Genomic DNA, 22,120 nt, shown 5'->3' on the forward strand with positions numbered 1-22,120 from the left:
AGACCCAACTCCCCTCCCCCGTGCAGCCCGGAATCTGTGTCTCCAAAAAGGCTGTTCCTGTGTGGGAGCTTCCCCAGAGCCATCCTTACTCACAGGCACCGCGATGTGCGGGGTTCTTCCCACCCAACCTGACCCCACACGTGCGCTCTCCGGCCCGAAGCTCAGCTGCGGGCTGTTTGGCCCCGCCTTCCAGCTCTTGACGGCTCAAGTCCACTCTCCAGCAGAGACTACGGCACAGTGCCTGGGGGGGGGGTGGAAGGAACATGCCCAAGCTGGTGGCTTCCCAGTCTGGCAGATTCCAAGAGGACCCCTCCAGCCCCCAGACCTCTTTCCCTTCCGAGATCTGACACCTTTCCAGCTTCCCCGCTTTGCTAGACCTTGGCGCTCAGGCCGGTGGCACAGTTCTGCGGAGCGGCCTCTCCCCGCCCACGGCAGAGCAAGGCACCAATGCATGGATGGATGAACCGGTGGACAGATGGATGAGTGAGCGGAGGAATACACGCGAGGGGCGCGCACTTCCACAGAACAAGGACTCGTGGGTGGTCTCTGCTGCTAGAGCCCGGGCCTGACCGCAGAGGCGCATGCCCCGCCCCTGCGAACCCCGCCCAGTGTCCCTCCGCCAGCCTCCCCTTCCTTAGCACCGCCTCCAGTGCGCAATCTCGGGGACTCCCACTGCGGCTGCGCCCTCAGCCCCGCGTCCCTCTGAGTTGGTAGCTAGGCAACCTCTACCCGCCCACGGGGAGGCCGCTAGCTTAGTGTGGGCCGCGGCGCCATGGACTTGTTCATCACGCAAGAGCTGGCCCGTGCTGAAAGTCACCAAGGTGGGCCGCACCCCTGCCCCACGGAGGAGCTGTCCTTGAGGACTTTTCTGACCTCAGCAGAGCACCACTTCCAGCGCCTCTTGCGTTGTGGTGGCCTGGGGAGGGCTGTGGGCAGGCTAGCTGGAATTCAGAGGTTTGCGTCTGCACTAGTGGAGGAGCCTCTTGGAGATGTGCTTCTTTGACCTTGTGCCCCTTCCCAACCCTCTGCCCCACAGATGCAGCCGCGCTGCAGCGAGCCTATGAGCTGATCAAGTCCGCCAACCTGGGGAAGTCAGAGTTTGACCCCACAGAAAGCTTCAGCCCTGACCTGTTCGTACTGTGTGCAGAACAGGCTCTCAAGGTGGGGCCCTGGGCCTAGCTGGCACTGGATCAGGCACTCCTATCTTCCTGGTGTCTGGGTGCATGTGGCTGCAGAGGTGGGGCAGGGAGGGTGGTGATGATGATACGACATGGGGAGGGAGGTGTGGGTTCACAGGCTTGGGTTCACTGGTAGCCTGTCCCCATACCCCTCTGTCCTAAGAACATTTTTCCTGCTCTTTCTGGTCCCCCTGTCCTACAGATGGGACAGCCCAACGTGAGTGAGGACTGCATCCAGATGTACTTCAAAGTGAAGGGGCCAGTCACCCAGTTTCTGGGCAGAGCACACCTATGCAGGGCCCAGCTGTGTGCCCCACAGTCAGAGAAAAATGTGGTGAGAATGTAGCCCCTCCTTCCAGTCTTCACTTTTTAACACCCGCCCTCCCTCCAGAGGGTGGTAGAGAAACAGGTTTTAGAAGAGCTTTTAACAAAATGGACTTGTGGTTAGTGACAGGAGCCATGTGTGATGCTTGTTTCTCTCCTCATACTCACCAGATATCTCATAGGAGCCAGAGAGGATCCCTACACTTTTGCAGGGCTGTGCCATATCTGCTTTTTGTCCCTGCAGCGCTCCCTGAACTGGGCACAGGGGAGTTGGAGGAGGCTGGTATCCCTGGGTGCAGGCAGCTTTGGTTTCTGTCTTCAAGAATCCCTCAGCTGTGCATAACTGGGATACTGTGTAGGTTTCAGTGAGTGACAGAAGTGGCGAAGAGCAATGATGGGTGTTTAGACAGCAAATTTGGCTTACTTGTGTGTTCTTTGCACTGTTTTAGGAGGAATTTGAAAATTGTGTGACTCAATACATGAAGGCTATAAACTTTGCAAAAGGAGAACCAAGGTAAGCATGGTTGTAGTATGTGAGACCTCAGTGTCCAGACTTACCAAGTGATGCTTTTATTTAGCCCATCAGGTCCTCCCACCCCATTTTTGTTGTGAAATTTCATTTGATTTATGGACACAGGCTCGTCTTGTTATCTTGGAGAACTGGCCATATTCATGCAAGATTCTCCTGAAGCTGCACCCTCTATTGTGGTCAGCCATTGTTGTGATCCATATAGATTATCTGGATGTGTTCTCTATGCCCTCCCTCCTGGCTTATCCCCTGAACTTCCTCACTTCTGGCCTCTAGGGTCGACAATTCTCATGTGAGAGGGCCATTCCCTGAGGTCCCTCTGGGTGGTCTGCTGACCTCTGCCTCTGGGCCAAGGTTTCCTGTCTGCAGAAGTGACTCACTGAAATGCCAACACAGTTTTCTACTCAGTGAATGCCTTCCTCACCAAAAAACAAGCTAAGCTATTGAAACTTAAGCTTGCACACAAAGTGGTATAAACACATGTGCACAGGAACCCAGCCTTTGGAGGGACTTTTATTCATTCTGCCAGTGTCTGTTTCTTATCTGTTGATGGCCTTTTCTGGCCACATAATGTATAAATTCTGGGTTACAGCATCCAGCCTTACCAACCTTCCCTCTAAGGGCAGGGTTATATACTGAGCCACTAAGTACCAGCACAGTGAGCGTTTCCAATGGGAGCCCTCCAGTCCCAGGCTACGCTTCACCCACGGGGGTCCTGGTGATACCTGAAGATGACCCAGAGGAATGACAACCCATTGATCTGCTGTCCTTCCTCCTTCCTGAGTAATGAGCAGCGCTGGCCTGTCCAATGACCAATAACAGGACACCATCAAGACACCTGAGGGCTCACATACCAGATAGAGAGACCTATGGCCCTTCTATGTGAATCCCTCAGATGGTGCCTTGCTGCTTACAGGGAGATGCCCACACACAGTCCTCAACACCCCCAGAATTTATGATCAGATATGGACTTTGTCCTTGGAATCCCTCATTTGTCCATTCAGCTCCTTGATTCCTGGGACACTTTCAGGTCATACTAGGATGTCATTTTCTCCAGAAAGTCTTCCATACCCTATCCTTCCTTGCTCAAGGTTGTATTTTCGGTTGTGTTTTCATTGGGGTTGGTTTGTGGAGTTATTGAATGGAAGGAGCTGGATCTAGACTCAGGTGTCACAGCCTACCCATAGCCACTGAGTTGGACTGTAGCCACTGCTGTGTGGAACAGGGCTGTCAAGGGTGGCTCTGCATCTTTATGCACCTCAGATGGGGCATCACCTGCACTCCCCTCCTGCATGGGCCCAGGAAGCAACCCTGCAGCTCTCCCACTCTGACTTCTGTTCCCTGGTTGCAGGTACTACTTCTTGGTGTTCAATGCTTCAGTGCTCTACTGGCAGATGGTGCGTCCATTTCTCAAGCCTGGATGTCACCACCTTGTGATACCTAGCCTCTCACAAATCGTCAGTGTGTTAAATCAGACTGAGGAAGAAGACATGGAGTGGAGGGCAGAGCTGATGCTGTGAGTGGAGGTGGCAGCCCTTGGCAGAATCCCTGACCTGGTCTGTTCCTTCTGGGGCATGAGTATATATGGCCAGGTTATGTGTCCCCTGCTTTCTCTTCCATGGTTGGGATTAGGGTTGTGATTTATCAGAAGACTCTCTCTGGAAATATGTGGATGTTGCAACAGACATAAGAGATTTGTATTAGGACTCAAAGCAAAAGAAATGTGATCTGGGGCTGCAGAGATGGCTTAGCCATTAAGGCATTTGCCTACAAAGCCAAAGGACCCAGGTTTAACTCCCCAGGACCCATGTAAGCCATATGCACAAGGTGGTGCATGCCATCTGTAGTCCATTTGCAGTGGCTGGAGGATCTGAGCGCCCGTTCTCTATCTGCCTCTTTCTCCTTTTCTCTCTCTCAAATGTATGTATATAAAGAAATGTAACCTGGTCATTAGTCCCAGCCTATGATTTTAAAACCTTAATGCAGTAATTTCTGAGTGTTAGGCATTTCAGCAAACAGCTAAGCCAGCATGACTGTAGCAGTTACTCATTGCTGGGACAAAACACCCAACTTGAAGCAGCTTTATGAAGGAAAGGGTTTATTTCTGGCTTACAATTTTTCTAGAAAGTTTCATCATGGTGTGGAAAGCATGGCAAGAGCAGACAACTGGGGCATCACATCTCTACACATCAGCAAGGAGGAAGTACAGAGAGAGAGCTTACTAGCAATGGCAAGCCGGAATCCCAAGGCTGTCCCCCAGTGACACATCTCCAGCAAGGCTCCTCTTCTCAAGAGCTCCACCAGCTGGAAGACTAAGTATAAGGCTTATTCACAAACACATGGGGCTATGGGGGACATTTTATATTCAAGCCACCACAATAACTAGCACATGGGGTCTCTTTGGAAGCCACAGGAATAGACTATTGGCAAATGCCTGGTTACTGTGTCAGCTGGACTAAGAGGGATCTTTCACAGGTTTGGCCAGGGAACTTACAGCAAGCCAAGGACTGTGTAGATGTTGACAATGGAGAATTCATCATCATAGGGCCTTGTGGTGGTTTGATTCAAGTATCCCCCATAAGCTTAGGGGTCTGCATGCAATGTTCCGAGCTGATGTTGATTTGGGAATTGACACCTCCTGTAGGCAGTATTGTTAGTCGCAGGCTTATAACCAGTTTCCCCTTGCCAGTATTTGGTACACTCTCTGGTTGCTATTGTCCACCTGATGTTAGTGAGGAGGTGATGTCCACCCTCTGCTCATGACATCATTTTCTCCTGTCATCATGGACCTTCCCATTGAGCCTATATGCCAAAATAAACCTTCTTTTCCCACAAGCTGCTCTTGGTTGGGTGATTTCTGCTAGCAATGCAAACCTGACTGCAACTGTAAAGTTGGTACCAAGAGTGGTGTCATTGCTGCTAGACACCTGACTGTGTGGCTTTTGGCCTTTTGGAGCTGATTTTTAAGAGGAATATGGAAAGATTTGAAATCTTGGCCTAAGAGACACATTGAAGTGCTGAAAGTACAGCTTGATGGACTATTCTGGTCAGAGTTGAAAGACCTGAATGCAGTAAGAACTAAGGACTGTGAGGTTTGGCTTATGAGGGTGAGAAAGAGCTTTGTCTGGACTGGGCTAGGAGCAGTTTGTGTAAAAGGCTTGCTGTTATGACCATATCCTGAGAATTTGTGCAGGGTTTCATTGTATAGAAATAGACTGGTGTGAGCAGAGGGATATGGCACAGAAAAAATGACATATTTGGGCCAAAACTTCTGCCTGTTCATTGCATGACATTACAACCTTTGAGATTGGGCCAGCTGACCTGCATCGGGACACCAGAAAGAATGCAGTCTTGAAGAGGGGACTGAATGCTGAAGGAGTGTCATGTTCTTCAAAGTTTACTTTATTACCCCCTGGATTAACAAATTGACACCCTACCTGGTATTGTGGAGTATAAGAAATGCAGGAAAGAGAGGGTCATTGAATTTGCAACATGGTCTTGTGTTTTGGAAATGGTCATGGGCAATGTGAAGCAGGTTTGCTCAATTGCCTGCATAGAGAGAGACTCGGTGGAACCAAGAGTATGGACTGTGGGTTGCAGTGGAGATGCAGGGACCACAAGATGGCTCCTAAAGAGAGCTGCTGGCCCAGGTGAAGTTTTCCAGGACTGTGAGTAGCCTAGCTGTCGGGACAGAATTTGAACTCCAAAGACATGTCAGTGGTTAGAATTCTTGGAATTGGAGACTTGTTAATGACTAGAGATGTTGGACTTGGAGCTACAGAGTTTGATGTTTGCCCTGTTTAAAGCTTGTATTGGTTGAATATTTTCTTGCTATGCCCAATGCCATCTTTTTCAGTATGAGTGTTTTCTATGTGCCATTATAGGGTTTTGGGGATGTTTTGACATTATGGCTCAGTTAAAGGACCTTGGACTATGGAGATGTTTGAACATCATTGGAATTGATTAAAAACTATGGGGACTTCTAAAGTTGGACTGAATGCATTACATCCATTTATGGGGAGGGGGCAGGAGTAGAATGTGGTGGTTTGATCAAGTGTCATACATAAACTTAGGTGGTCTCAATGCTGGGTTCCCAGCTGATGATGATTAGGGAATTGACACCACCTCGGGGCAGTGTATTGTTGGGGTCAGGCTTATGGGTATTATAGCCAGTTTCCCCTTGCCAGTGTTTAGCACACTCTCCAGTTGCTGTTGTCCACCTGATGTTGGTGAGGAGGTGATGTCCACACTCTGCTCATGTCATTGTTTTCCCCTGCCATCATGGAGCTTCCCCTTGAGTCTGTAAGCCAAAATAAACCTTCCCCCCACCCCCACAAGGTGCTCTTGGTTGGATGATTTCTGCCAGCAATGCAAACCTGATTGCAACAGGCCTCAAGTCAGAACCACAATCTCCAGGCTTGGGTGACTGCTGGTGGTCATTTGGGGGCTGTCTAAGTGGAAGGGGATACTAATAAGACCTTCCTTCAAAATGTCATTTGTAAATGTTTTTGATATTTAAAATGTCAATAATTCCCCTTCCTACACTGGAAGTGGCCATTTATCTTGGTCTTGCTGGCCCTTCCACTAAACTGTGAGTCTGAAGAGTTTGAGGAGCTCATCAGGATAATTTCTGAAAGTCTATGAAGCACAAAAAGTTCAAAACTATAAGGCTCTTTCTGTCAGACATTAGCAGTTGAAAACAATTTCAACAAGGTTTAACATCTGCTATTCTCATGTCCAGGGAACTTCTTGAATGTTACCTGCAAGCTGGAAGGAAGGAGGAGGCCGCCAAGTTTTGCACCACGGCAGCTCCGTTCATAAAAGCTAATGTGCCACAGAAGTACCAGCAAATATTCTCAGTTATGGTAAGTTGGCATGCTTAAAAATAGGTCTGAGGAGTTTTGTTAAGTGATTGTTTGGAAACTATGCACAAAACCCATAAACATGTTCATCAACTGAGACATCTAAAAACACACTTATAGGGCTGGAGAAATGGCTCAGTGGTTAAGATACTTGTCCACTAAGCCTACTGAACCAGATTCAGTTCTCCAGTACCCACATAAAGCCAGGTGCACAAAGTACATTCATCTTCATTTGCAGCTGCTAGAAAGCCTTGCATGCCCATTCTCTCTGTCTGTCTTCTCTCTATCTCTCTCTGCTTGCATATAAATAAGTACAAAATATTTTTTAAAACACCTATGTAGCACACAGCCTCAGGTTACTGAGAGGAGCTTCCAAACCAGGCACAGTTACAAAGGAAGAGATATTTATTGAAAATAGAGGAGAAGTTCCATAATGGCAGAAGAAGCTGGCCCACTTTCACAGGTTCAAGGAGAGAGAGAGAGAGAGAGAGAGCGCAAGCGAGCGAGCAAGCAAGCCACAAGGGGAGAGAGAGAAAGAGAGAGAGAGAGGGCGAGTGAGCCACAAGTTGCCACGAGTCACCACAAGCAAGCAAGCACACTTCAGGAACTCCAGGCAGAACTCAAGCACATTGCATATCTTTAAACTGGAATTCAAATCCACCATCACATCTTAGGGCTGGACCCTAAGATCAGCCCAGTGGCACTTTCTCCAGTCAGGTGGCTGCAGATCTAAATTACTAACTTGAATAAAATCCTGAATATATATGGGGCCATCAATTCAAACTACCACAACATACATATACTCACAAACAAAGCAAAAAGAATCAAAAGGACCTGCTAATTCATCCTATGTGAAGACATATTATATATATATATATATTTATATTTATATTAATTAATTATAATAATATAATAATAAATAATAAAATTATAATAATATTATTAATTATATTATATATAAATATTATATATTTATATGTTTATATTTATATATATGGATATAAAGCCATATATATACATATATATATGTATTACTTGAAAGATAATTTCATTGTTATTATTTCTATTTTTTATTTGTGTGTGGTGTGGTGTGTTTGTCTGTGTGTGTATGTATAGTGTATGCATATGTATGTGCAGTTGTGTGCACTCCATTCACACACATTGCAGAGACCAGAGAAGAACATCAAGTGTCCTCCTCAATTGCACTTTTCTGTTGTTTCCTTGAGAAGAAGTCTCTCATTGGAGTGACTGTTTTTGTCAGTCTAGCTTACTGATCAGCCCCAGCAATTTTTCTGTTTCTGCTTACCTTCAGACTAGGGTTACAGGCATATGTGGTCCTGTTTGGCTATTTACATGTGTGCTAGGGATTGAGCTCAGGTGCTCATGTTTGCATAGCAAGCACTCTTACCTACTGAGCCATCTCCCTGCCCCCTTAGTGATACTCATTAAATATTGATTTTATAACAAAATTGAATTTTTTTAAGATTAACAGAAAATTTGTAAAGATGCAAGTAATTAGTATAGGACTGTGTCCTGAAAACATTCATTAGCTATTAATTTTGATATATAGGAATCAGCTTAAGTTATAAATAAAAACTGAATATAAAATTTAATTGGTGCCAGACATGGTGGAATGAGAGGAGGTACAGTTAGGGTGACTGGGCCCCTGAAAGTACAAAAGGCAGGAAAGCCTTCATTTGCTAGAAATCAAAGATGATTGGACTTGTTATCTCTTGCCTAGTTTCCTAGACCTGTTTTTCATCAAACAACCAGGACCCCTCTTGAGAAGGAGGTCTTTTATAGGATTTAAACATTGTGGTTAGTCAAGTTCAGCCCTGGAATAGGTGTTAGGGTTAGCCTGTCTCTTCCTGAGACAGCCCCTAGCCCTAATCAACCAGCTTGTCCCTCTGGTTCACCTGAGCCAGAAGACAGCACTATAAGGTATAGGGTATGAACACTTGGAAACTTCCAGCTTTAGGTGAGTTCTCCCCTCAGCTGGGCCTGGGCTGGCTTGGCTCAGGCCCAGCCAGGAAGGCACCTGTGGTGGTTTGATTCAAGTGTCCCCCATTATCTTAGGTGTTCTGAATGCTAGGTTCCCAGCTGATGGATATTTGGGAATTAATGCCTCCTGGATGGAGTGTATTGTTGGGGGCGGGCTTATGGGTATTAAAGCCAGTTTCCCCATGCCAGTGTTTGGCACACCCTTCTGTTGCTGTGGTCCATCTTATGTTTGCCAGGGGGTGATGTCCACCCTCTGCTCATGCCATCGTTTTCCCTTGCCATCGTGAAGCTTCCCCTCAAGCCTGTGAGCCAAAATAAACCTCTTTTTCCCAGAAGCTACTCTTGGTTGGGTGATTTCTACCAGCAATGCGAACCGGACTGCAACAGTAAAGTGGTACCAGGAGTGGGGTTTGTTGCTAGACACCTGACTATGTGGCTTTGGCCTTTTGGAAATGATTTTCAAGAGGACTGTGGGAGGATTTGAAGCCTTGGCCTAAGAGATGCTTTGCAGTGCTGTAAGTACAGCTTGATGGTCTATCCTGGTCTGAGCTGAAAGACCTGAAGGCAGTAAGAACTATGGACTGTGAGGTTTGGCTTATGAGGGTGAGAAAAAGCTTTGCCTGGACTGAGCTAGCAGTTTGTGTGAGAAGCTTCCTCTTATGCCCGTGTCCTGAGAAGTTGTGCAGGGTTGCTTGGCGTAGAAATGAACTGGTGTGAGCAGAGGGATATGGCACAGAAAGAAAAATCTTTGGATGAACTGCTGCCTGTTCAGCTGCAACTGAGAGATAACAACCTTTGAGACTGGTCTAGCTGACCTGCGCTGGGGCAACAAGAAGAATGTAGACTCTTTTGAAAGGGCGTGAGTGCTCAAGTAGTCCTGTTCTTCAAAGTCTGCTTTATTCTCCCCTGGATTAACAAATTGGCACCCTACCTGGTATTGTGGTGTATAAGAAATGCTGGACAGAGGGTCATTGAGTTTGCAACACGGTCTTGTGTTTTGGAAATGGCCATGGGCAGTGTGAAGCAGGTTTGCTGGTTGCCTGCATAGAGACCCCATGGGGCCATGAGGATGAACCGTGGCTTGCAGTGGAGACCCAGTGGAGATGCCAGGACCATGAGATGGCTGCCAAGGAGCTGCCAGCCCCGATGAAGTTTTCCAGGACTGTGAGTAGCCTAGCTGGAGGGGCAGAATTGGAATGCCAGAGACTTGTTGCTGGTTAGAATTATCGGACTTGGAGATTTGTCACTGGCTAGAGTTGTTGGACTTGAAGCTACAGAGTTTGATGTTTGCCCTGGTTGTTTTAAATCTTGTATTGGTTGAATGTTTCTTTGCTATGCCCAATGCCATCTTTTGCAGTGTGAATATTTATTCTGTGCCACTATGGGTTTTTTGAGGTTAATTTTTGGTATTATGGCTCAGTTAAAATATCTTGAACTATGGGGATGTTTGAACATCATTGTGATTGATTAAAAACTATGGGGACTTTTAAAGTCAGACTGAATGCATTGTATTTTACATCATGTATGGATATCAGTTTATGGGGGCCAGGGGCGGAATGAGGTGGTTTGATTCAGGTGTCCCCCATAAACTTAGGTGTTCTGAATGCTAGGTTCCCAGCTGATGGATATTTGGGAATTAATGCCTCCTGGATGGAGTGTATTGTTGGGGGCGGGCTTATGGGTATTAAAGCCAGTTTCCCCATGCCAGTGTTTGGCACACCCTTCTGTTGCTGTGGCCCATCTTATGTTTGCCAGGGGGTGATGTCCACCCTCTGCTCATGCCATCGTTTTCCCCTGCCATCGTGAAGCTTCCCCTCAAGCCTGTGAGCCAAAATAAACCTCTTTTTCCCAGAAGCTACTCTTGGTTGGGTGATTTCTACCAGCAATGCGAACCGGACTGCATCAGCACCCTAGTCCTTACTCTCTACATGGGCTCCTTTACTCTTCCAGCTCCTCACATAACACGAGCTCCTTGAACTTTCTTTTCTCTCTTTGCTTTCCATAGTTTTTCCAGACCTTCCATGTGGGATCTCTAGCCACGTGGGTGTCTTTCCTTGGCTGTGTACTTCTCTCAATAAATACAATAATTTAATAATCACCTTTCTTGGACTTATTAAAAATTCAATTCTTTGATTAAAATTAGAAATGACCCCAGGGTTTGGGGTTCAAGAGCTTTTCTGGATCCTAAGCACCCTGTTTCAGGCACATACCTTTAATTCCAGCACCAGGGAGGCTGAAAGTAGGAGGATTGCTAAGAGTTCAAGGCCAGCCTGGAGCTACAGAGTAAGTTCCAGGAGTAAGACCTTGATTTGGCAAAAAAAAAATAGTGAAAATGTCTTAATTTCAAATATTAATTTTGTGGGATTTGTAAAATACTATCTAGCCACAATATCTGAATGAATATATAATTACTTGATTTCAAATTTATATTCTATTTTTTTTAATGACAGGTTCTACATGAACTCATGGATGAGGCTGTTTTAATGGAAGAGAAGAAACATTCCATTAGCCTGTCTGTCTGTTTCTACATTAATATGTTAAAAGTGTAAGTAGTCTGGGGAAGAACAAAGATTGAGATTCTCAGGACTGAGTTCAGGACAATGTCCCTTCCCTTAACAATAATCTATGTCAGTGGAAAGAGTTTTGGTGCTGTATGAACTGTTCTAGAGAAGGTGGTACCAGGATCACAGGGAAATGTGTCTGAAACCTCCCCCTCACACTTGCTATGACTTCTTCCCGTCACTGAGAAGAATATGCCAGTGGGCCACCAGCGGATAAACAGAGTGCAAACAAGTGAACAAAGTTCCTAGCTGGGTCAGGTGCTTCTCTTAAGTCCTGCTGGACAAGGCTTGAGATAGAACATGAATGGAACAATTTAAGGGCAGTTCAGGGGAAAACATGATGAGGTGGCTAGAGTTAATGGTCAGGGGAAATACATCTAGAAAGTAGAGAGAGGTTCTTTAAGATGTGCACTGTGGCTCAGTATAATGGCACATACCTCCAACCCAAGCCCTTAGGAGGCTAAGGTATAAGGATCCTGAATTTGAAGCCAACCTGCTCTACATAAAAACGTTTGTAAGAAGTTTTCTGTGATTGGGAGCAGAACTTGCTATGGGATGTAGGAAAATTTGGATGATGATCAGAGTGTATCTGTGTGAAGTAGATTGAGAAGGTCCAGTGTGTTCATAGGCTGAGGGGAGTAAGGAGAGCACAGAATATTCAGTTATGAGGAGACCACAGAGTGTTTGAGGCTTAAGGGGAGTGAGATCACATTGCTTGGTTTTGAAGGAAGGTAAGAGACTACAGAGCTCTTAGTGCTGAGGGGAGTGAGGAGTAATTGGTTGTGAGACGGGAGAGGAGACCACAGACTGCTGGGGGATGGGGGAAGTAAGGAGACCACAGAGTGGTTGATTGTGAGAGAATGAGAAGACCATAGTGTTTTGGGGCCTAAAGTGACTGCTGACATCAGGGTCTTTTTGACCTACTGGCAATAATGCTCAGAGATAGAGGAATTCTGACCCCAGGTCCTGCTGCCAAGAGTGGATAAAAGCCCTAGTCTCCCAAGTTAAGTGATCTAGGTGCAGTGCTGACAGAGGAGTGCATGCACATTTTCCTGTTTTGTTTTTTTTTTTCCTACAGAGATGGTAAAGTATATCAGGTGGGAATGAGGAAGTTTAAGGAAGTATGAAAATTTGCCTGGGAAATTTAAAAAGAGGTGGAAGGGGAGGGAGAGTTTAGGCTTCTATTTTAAAGCTTAGGTTTCCCTAAGAAAAATTTGCAGTAAATATGGTAGTATATTATGATTATTTAATGTTTGAATCAATTCTAGAAAACTGGATAAAAATGAGTTACCAGAAAATGTCTACCATATTTTAAAGAAGGCCTATGGACATTTGAGTCATTACAACCACCAGCGCTTTCCTTCAATCAGAGAAGAAAAGTAAGTGTTTTTAGTTTTCTATATACATGCCCACTATACAATAATAAAGAAGTATCAGAAGATGTGAAAAGAAGGGCTGGAGATATGGCTCAGCGGTTATGGTGCTTACCTACAAAGCCTAACAACTGGGGTTCAATTTTCCAGTACCCACATAGAGCCAGATATACAAAGAGGCACATGCATTTGGAGTTTGTAGTGACTAGAGGTCCTAGTGCGTCCTTTCTCTCCCTTTGTCTGTCTCCTCTCTATCTCTGCTTGCAAATAAATAAATAAAATATTTTTTTAAAGAAAATGTGAAAAGATGGAGACAAGCAAGTATTTTTACCCTAGTGAGTGGAGGATTTGTCATAAATTTTTTTTTTCTAGTGTTTTTTGTTTTTGTTTTGTTTTTTGGTCCTGATGTTTGTATTGTCTGAGAGCACTTGGGATTTATAGCTTCATATTCTACATTGAATAAACAAATTTAACTTCTAACTACAATCATTTACAGGCTATAACAGCACCTTGCACATTTCTAACTTGCTCCATTTCTGACCTGTCTGGTTCACCCATCCTTAGGCAACCTGGTGGTCCCCTGCTCCTGGGAGGTCACCATATTGGTGTCAAACTTAGTGTGGATACCGAATCAGCATGGCTTATTACAGCCCAGAAATAATGGACTCAAGTGATCCTCCTGCCTCAGCCTCCCAAGTAGCTGGGACTACAGGCATGCACCACAGCACCCAGCCCTTACATATTTCTGAAGAGCTGCACAATTCATCACATGGAAGAACACATTTATCTGATCACTTCTCAGTTCACTGCAGTTCTGTGCTTTCAGGAACCTCTGAACACTGTCCCAGACTTGCTCATGCAAGGAGGAGCAAATACGAGGAGGCTAAGGCTGAGGCTGAGGATCTGGAATATGCTCTCATAAAGGTGGTGTCAGTCTGTTTCCATTGTGTATATGTCCCACATTTTTATTATCCATTCATATGTCCTTGAGCATCTAGGTGTTTATAGTTCTTAGCTATTGGAAATAGTACTGCAATAAACATGGATGTACAAGTAGATAATAATTATTTTGGTCATATGGTTTTTACATATGACAGCCACCCTTATCAGAGACAGGTAGGGAGAATGCTAGCTGTTCCCAGTGATCATTTGATCATTGATTAGAAAGAATAGTGTGTTCAATTTTGTATCCGAAGGAACTGTGTTAGTCAGGGATCTCTAGAGGAACAGAATTGATAGAATGAATATATATTCCAAATGAAATTTATTGGATTGGCTTACATAATACAGGTCAGGTAATTTAACAATGGCTGTCTGTACTCTAGAGTGGCTCAGAATTTGGTAGCTGCTCATTTCATAAGGCTGGATGCCTCAGCAGATCCAGTCTGGTGCTGAAGACATGGAGGATTCCTAGAGAGTCACTCATCTTATCTTCTTGAGTCCACACGGGAAGCCTGATGAAGATGGGTTCTTGTGTCACTGTAGAATAGTGGCAATGGAGTAAATATGCACTTGCCAGCAAGGACAAAGGCAGACAGGGATATTTTAAAAAGTAAGGCATATTTTCCTAGAAAGTTTTAAAAATTTTATTATTTGCAATGAGAGAGAGAGAGAAAGAAGGAAAGAAGGAATTTGAGCATGTCAGGGCCTCTTGCCACTGCAAACAAATTCCAGATGCATGCGTCATTTTGTGTATCTGACTTTACATGGAAACTGAGGAATTGAACCTGGGATATTAGAGTTCAAGGTAAGCAAGTGTCTTTAACCTCTGAGACATTTCTTCAGCCCTTTCCTGGAAACTCTTTAAATACAGGCTGCCACTGGAAGGGCTGCTCAGTCGGGGGGAAAAGCCTTTTACTAGTTAATCCTTTCTGGAAACACCCTGACAAACCTGCCCAAGAGACATCGCTTTTACTTGATTCCTTTGCAAATCAAGTTGACAATAGAAATTAACCATGTCAAGATACAGCACTGAGAAGAATAATGTGTCTCTAAGTCTTAGCTTTTGACCTGCAAATGTGAAGTTTTCATAGTAGTTTGGCTATCACAGGTTCTGGTAATTTGATGGAGATTTAGTATCATTTTCTTAATTGCCACTGAGACACTGATTGGTGACAGCGAATGCTACTGGTGACATTCAGGGCCAGTACCCAGGGAGAAAGAGCTTGTGCTGCATCCTTTTTGCATGTGGTCTCTTCACACTCTGCCCACTAGGTGAACAATCACACTGCCTCACTGGGTAGCTTTGCAAGGAGACATTGTGATGGTCCAGTGTTGCCTTGACCTCCTGGGCTCTGAGCTTGGCCTGAAGACCTGCTGAGGACAGTGTGTCTGACACAGAGGGATGAAGCACTGTGGAGAGCACTGGGCTGGGATAGCTTGGTGGGTCTTGAACCTTGTTAACTGACTCTGCCTTATCTCTTTATGTCTTATTGTAGTTCCCACCTCCATCAGGGTAGAATAGACACAAACATTTCCTTTGCTGAGCAGGTGTACTCTTTCTCTCTTCACTGAGCCTGTTTGTTTTCTTTCAGAATCCTTTTGATTTTTGAGTTAGCCCGTCTTTCTCTGAACTTGAAGTGTGAGGAGATAGCCAGCAACTGCCTCTCAGACCTGAAGAAAATGGAAAGCAAAGTAAGTGGCTTAAGGATACCTGTAGATGGAGGATAAACCAGGCAGCTCGTGAGACCATGGCTGCCGGGCTGTAAGGGCTTTCCCATCATTATCAAATGGCTCTTGTGAAGTCAGTCACACTGAAAATATTTCTGCTGTTTTGCATCTATGTCTTCCCCTTCACCATTGTTCCTGGCTCTAGACTGTAAGGTTAGTGAATGACCAAAGACCATGCACAAACACTCTGAGGAAGAAAAAGAGCTGTTTATTGGGGGCCCTGAGCTGTCAGGCTGTCTTACAGGAGGGAGAGAGAAAAAAACAGCTGTCATATCTTGATAGATTGGGCTTTTATGGAGGTTTTCTTCTTTGGTAGGGGGTACAGAGAAAAAGGACTGAAGAATCCAAAGGACAGCAGGGACCAAACAAACAGAAGCTAATTAATCAGGGGGACAGAGACCAAATGGAGGAGATAATCAATCAAAAAATGAGTTGCCATTGGAAGAGGAGCCAGATTGTCTCTTAAGATAAAAATCAACAAGAAAACTATGGCTGAAGGCATTGCTAGGTCAGGGGAGTAAGGGTTAGGCAATGTAAACATCTAAAGTTGCATCATTCAGGCTTCGGTTGTTCTCTTCTTTAATCTTGACTCCACCTTGGGACTCTTGTCCTACCTAAAATTCCAGCATTTTGTTAAGAATAAAGGGTGTGATCATCTCTCATTACTGCTTCCTGATGTAAGGGGGGCATGGTCAAGTGTTTTAGGGGATGCTGGTGTCAGCGTCTGGCAAGTGCCCTCAGAACCGGCGATGGGGAGTCAAATCTGAGGAGACTAAAAGTTGGTACTGCGTGGAAGAGTGATAGGGTAATTAAAGTAGGCTGAATGGGTGATCTGTGAGATTATGTATCTGGTTTTGTATTCATTTGCAAAGACTGGGGGCTATCAAGAGTAAAAGAAATATCCCCATTAATAGCCTGAGTAAGGACAGTAGCCAAGGACAAATAGTTCCAAAGACAGTGGGGCATCAGGATAGATCAGAATTTGGAACTTTTAAAAATAATCTCTAATTCTACTTTACCCAGTTGGTTTATATAATAGCAGTATTCCTCATTTAGGAAGAGACAGGTTCCTCCCTTTTTAGCTGTGATGAGGTCAAGGGCTCAACAGTTTTGAAGGATTACTGATGCCAATGAAGTGAGCTGCTGCTTTAGCAGGTGAAGGGCCATAGCAGAGTCCTTAATGGCTGTCCTCGATTCTGTGGAAAAGCTGTTGGTAATAGATTAGGCTGTATCCCAGAACACCTGCAGCCAGCCCTGGAGCTGCTATAGAGGAGGAAGGGCTTAGTTTTAGTAGTGTAGGTAAATGGACTGTGACAATCACAGCCTTCTGGCATGTATTTATCTTAGGCAATGGGCCAGTCTCTATTATCTGGTCATCTGAAAAAACAGCATATTTTGTTATTTGGGACCCCTATGGGATGCTATAAGAGCTTCCATCTATAGATACCATGTGTGGTCAGGGTCAGGAAGGGGAGATAGTGAAATTCTGGGGTTATGGTAGATAAACTCTTCTCAGGTTTCTAGACAGAAGTGTGTAAGTTGTTTAGGTAGAGGTAGAAGGGTAGAGCTAAGCAGGGCGCATGAGTCTAAAGCAATGTTTGAGTTGTCTAGAAAGGTAACATGAAAAAGTTGAAGTTTGGATGAGGTTAGGGTTTTAAGTTGCCTCCATTGGAACTCAGGGTTCCATTAGCATTTCAGGCCTTGGAGGCCAATCCAAGGAATTCAGGTAAATGTAATTGGATTGTCACAGAACTGAGTGTGGGCTAACTGTAGATGAGAGGATACAAGGTTAAAATTGCAGTTAAGCAGGGCATAGTAGCACATGCCTTTAATCCTAGTACTCAGGAGGCAGAGGTAGGAGGATCATCGTGGGTTCGAGGTCACCCTGAGACTCCATAGTGAATTCCAGGCCAGCCTGGGCTAGAGTGAGACCCTACCTTGAAAAACAAAAAAACAAACAAACAAAAAAAAATTGCAGTTAAACACACCATGTCCCAACATTAGCAGAATTATTACCAGAAATGACAGGCATGATCATGAAGATCTAGAAATTTACCAGAAGGTATGGTCTATACTGGTTCTCGTCAAGTGATCATGTCTGTCTAAAGTTACAGTGTGGGCTGTGATGATTAAATTTTTAAGATATACCTTACTTTCTAGCTATATTTTTCTTTTTTATATATAAAGGTTTGATTTTTATTTACTTCTTTGAGACAAAGAAAGAGAATGAGACAGAGAGTGAGAATGGGCACACCAGGGCCTCTAGCCACTGCAAACAAACTCCAGATGCAGGAGCCACCATGTGCATCTGGCTTACAGAGGACCTGGAAAATCGAACCTGGAACCTTAGGCTTCACAGGCATGTGCCTTAACAACTAAGCCATCCCTCCAGCCCCTGGCTGAATTTTTTCAATTGAGTGTTTAAGACCAACTAGGTGGCCAGAGTTTAATTTTATATTGTAATTTTGAAGGTCAACTGTGGCTCTTTAAGGGAGACTTCTAGGGACCTAGGAGGAGCTCTATGGCTCTCAGCATTTGTGCCATCTGTTGGGATGAGTCAGGGCCATGCTGACCATGTGACTTCCCTACTCTTGGAAGCATTAAGGGTTTCCCCTCTGTTTTGGCTCTCTTTTTGCAACCAGATATTGATTGTAATCTATTTTTTCAAATGAATTCCAGATGCATGTGCCACCTTGTGCATCTGGCTTACATAGGTCCTGGGGAATCAAACTGGGGTCTTTTGGCTTTGCAGGCAAATGCCTTAACCACTAAACTATCTTCTCCAGCCTTGAAATCCATTTATATTTATTGACAACTTCTGTACTCATAGACAACAAACCATGGTATTTCCCTCCATTTCCCCACTTTCCCCTTCATAACTCTGTCTCTATCATATCCCCTCCCTCTGTCCATTAGTCTCTTATAATTTGATGTCATCATCTTTTTGTCCTATTATGATGATAGTCTTTTGTAGGTATTGCTAGGCACTGTGAGGTCTTGGATATTGAGGCCAAATTCTGTCTGGACAGTTGTATGTAATAAGGGGTACCCTTCCTTTGGCTCTTACATTCTTTCCGACACCACTTCTGCAATGGACCCTGAGCCTTGGAGGGTGTGAGATGTTTCAGTGCTTGACACTACTCCATCCCTTCTTCTCAGCACTATATTGCCTTTTGGATCATCTCAGTAGTCATCACCATCTGTGGTGGTTTGATTCAGGTGTCCTCCATAAACTTAGGTGTTCTGAATGCTAGGTTCCCAGCTGATGGAGATTTGGGAATTAATGCCTCCTGGAGGGAGTGTATTGTTGGGAGCCGGCTTACAGGTATTAAAGCCAGTTTCCCCTTGCCAGTGTTTGGCACACCCTTCTGTTGCTGTGGTTCATCTTATGTTTGCCAGGGGGTGATGTCCACCCTCTGCTCATGCCATTGTTTTCCCCTGCCATCATGAAGCTTCCCCTTGAGCCTGTAAGCCAAAATAAATCTCTTTTTCCCAGAAGCTACTCTTGGTTGGGTGATTTCTACCAGCAATGAGAACCAGACTACAACACCATCTGAAAAGAGAAGTTTCTCTAACCAGAAGTAAGAGTAACATTGATATATGAATATGAACATTAAGTGTAGTGATTTCAGGGAAATTTGCTGAAAGTAATATATGCATTTATCCAGACAAGAGCAGGCTTTATACCCCTAAGGCTCATGACCTCCCCTGCCATAGGCTTTTTTTAAGAGATTTTTTTTATTTTATTAATTTTTCTTTTCATAATTTTTATTAACATTTTCTATGATTATAAAAAATATCTCATGGTAATACCCTCTGTCCCCCTCCCCTGCACTTTCTGCCATAGGCTTTTGATTAGGTTTTCTGTACCAGGCATATATTCTGTCCCATAGAGTGGGCCCTCAGTCCAATTAGTGAGCAGTTGGTTTCCCCCAGAGCAGACATGCCACTATTGTATTAGTTTCGTCATTTGGCCTGTCTGGCCAAACCTGAGGTTTCCAGTGGCCACTGTTTTCACCACTGATGACTTCTGTCTCCCATAAGGCTATATACAGTGCATCTTTTCCAGCTTTCAATTGGCTGGCCTACAGGGAGAAGGTTTTCTGCTCGGCACCACCTTGATTTCTCAGTGACTTTGCCACTCAGGCATGTGAAATCTTCAGCACTAGAGTCTCACCATCTCTTTCTCTTGGGGAACCAAGGACCTTGGCAATAGCCTGTAATGTTTTAGAGGCAACTTAGACCTCCTTGGCCAATGACTCACTGGGAGGTATCCCATCCCAGGCACTGAAAATTTTCGAGTAACAATATATGGCTTCTGATGTGCCATTATTCAAAAAAGTAGATTTTTCAAATGTCTTATTCAGAAGATCTTAAATTTTGATTGACCCTCCCCCATCTTTCTTTTATATGATCTCTTCCCCTGACCTCTCTTAGACCTTTCCCTTCCCAGCAACCTGTTCTTTTCCTTACATATTTACAATACCATCCTCTTAAGACCTTCCCTCTCTTCCCTCCCTTATAGCCTTTTTCTAGCTTATGGGCCTCTGCTACTGATTATTGGTTCCAGATCACACACAAGTCTATACATTTGTAGCTAGGATCCACATATAAGAGAGAACATGTGACATTTGGCTTTCTGGGCCTGGGTTACCCCACTTAGTATAATCCTTTCCAGATCCATCCACTTCCCTGCAGATTTCATAATTTCATTTCTCTTTACTGCTGAATAGAACTCCATTGTGTAGATGTACCACATCTTTATTATCAATTCATCTGTGGATGGACATCTAGGCTGGTTCCATTTCCTAACTATTGTGAATAGAGCAGCAATAAACATGGTTGTGCAAGAATCTCTAAGATAGTGAGAAGAGTTATTAGGATATATGCCTAGGAGTGCTATAGCTGGATCATATGGCAATCTATTTGTAGCTGTCTCAAGAACCTCAACACTGATTTCCACAATGGCTGTACCAGATTACACTCCCACCACCAGTGCAATAGGGTTCACCTTTTACCACAACCTTGCCAACATTTATTGTCATTTGTTTTCATGATGGTAGCCATTCTGACAAGAGAGAGATGGAATCTCAAGGTAGTTTTAATTTGCATTTCCCTGATGGCTGAGGATGTAGAACACTTTTTTAGATGCTTATATGTCATCTGTATTTCTTCCAGTGAGAACTCTCTATTTAGTTCCATAGCCCATTTTTGATTGGGTTGTTTGATTTCTTATTGTTCTGTTTTTTGAGTTCTTTGTATATTCTGGATATTAATCCTCTATGAGATGTGTAACTGGCAAAAATTTTCTCCCATTCTGTAGGTTGTCTCTTTCCTTTATTCACAGTGTCCTTTGCTGTACAAAAGTTTTGTAATTTCATGAGATCCTAGTAGTTGATGAGTGGTTTTATTTTCTGAGCAATTGGGGTTATATTCAGAAAGTCATTACCTATGCCAATATGTTGAAGGATTTCCCCTCCTTTTTCCTTTAGCAATTTCAGAGTTTCAGGTCTGTTATTAAGGAAGGGACCCAGATATTAATCCAGGAAGCTGCAGCCATCTGATTTTTGACAAAAATATTCATTGGAGAAAAGACAGCCTTGTCAACAATGGTGCTAGGAAAACTGAATATCTATATTTAGAAAGATGAAAATAGATCCTTGTCTTTCGCCATGCACAAGAATCAAATCCAAGTGGATCAGGGACCTTAATATCAGACCTGTTTTTTCCATATTTAGTTTTAGTGCCCTGGTGAGAGCCCTAAGTTTTGTTCATACATTGGAGGATCTGAACTTGAATATGAGAGAAATAACAATGGCTTTTGCCATTAAAAGTAAACTTTTATCAGTATAACTTTTTTGGGGTTTTTTGTTTGTTTGTTTTATGAGGTAGGGTCTCACTCTAGCCTAGGCTTACCTGGAATTCACTATAGAGCCTCAGGGTGGTCTTGAACTCACAGCAATCCTCCTACCTCTGCCTCCTGAGTACTGGGATTAAAGATGTGCACCACCATGCCTGGCTTACCCATGTAATTTTTATAACCATTTTATATTGTTCTATCAACATACTCAAATCAAGCAATCTGTCAGAAATTAAGTTATTGTAATAATCGTTAAACACATCTAAATTTTGACCTCTTAATTGAGTGTGTAAAATCAGAGTTGAATTTTTTGTTCTTAAAAACCTCTGGTTACTATTGTAGCAGGTATAAACAAGCATTTCTGGTTTTAAAGTTGAAAACCAAGAACTCTTGTGGTGGTTTGAATAGAATAGATGACCCCCAATATATTCAGTTGTTTATTTGTTTGTAGTTTGCATTATGCAGCCACCTGGCTGGAGGCAATGTCACTGGGTGGATCTTTAGGTGTGGTGGTGGGTTTCAGATTTCAATCTAAAGATATGCAAAGTGTACCTAGCTGGAGTTCCTGAAGTGTGCTGTGCTGTGTGGCTTTTGACCTTTAGGCTTGTACTTCTCTCTCTCTGTGCTTGGTCCTGTGAAGGCAGGCCAGCTTCTTCTGCCATTATGGAACTTCCCCTGGATCTGTAGGCTTCAATAAATATCCCTTCCTCCATAACTGTGCCTGGTCTGGAAGTTCATCTCAGTGAACCTGAATCTGTCTGC

The 22,120-nt window shown here is 44.1% G+C and overlaps 1 protein-coding gene across 1 annotated transcript in view; it reads left to right on the forward strand.

Annotated features, from left to right (window-relative positions):
• Positions 1-714: 714 nt before the first annotated feature.
• The window catches only part of Cfap46 (cilia and flagella associated protein 46), a 122,579-nt gene continuing 101,173 nt past the window's right edge, over positions 715-22,120 (forward strand). Inside the window, exons 1-9 of the mRNA XM_045132205.1 lie at positions 715-821; positions 1,037-1,161; positions 1,381-1,512; positions 1,952-2,016; positions 3,383-3,547; positions 6,773-6,896; positions 11,345-11,439; positions 12,724-12,834; positions 15,363-15,462. Coding sequence (XP_044988140.1) covers positions 773-821; positions 1,037-1,161; positions 1,381-1,512; positions 1,952-2,016; positions 3,383-3,547; positions 6,773-6,896; positions 11,345-11,439; positions 12,724-12,834; positions 15,363-15,462 — 966 coding nt within the window. The 5' untranslated portion in view covers positions 715-772. The remainder of the gene's footprint in view (positions 822-1,036; positions 1,162-1,380; positions 1,513-1,951; positions 2,017-3,382; positions 3,548-6,772; positions 6,897-11,344; positions 11,440-12,723; positions 12,835-15,362; positions 15,463-22,120) is intronic.

This window comes from Jaculus jaculus, chromosome 1, assembly GCF_020740685.1.
Source record: "Jaculus jaculus isolate mJacJac1 chromosome 1, mJacJac1.mat.Y.cur, whole genome shotgun sequence".
Taxonomy (NCBI): Eukaryota; Metazoa; Chordata; class Mammalia; order Rodentia; family Dipodidae; genus Jaculus; species Jaculus jaculus.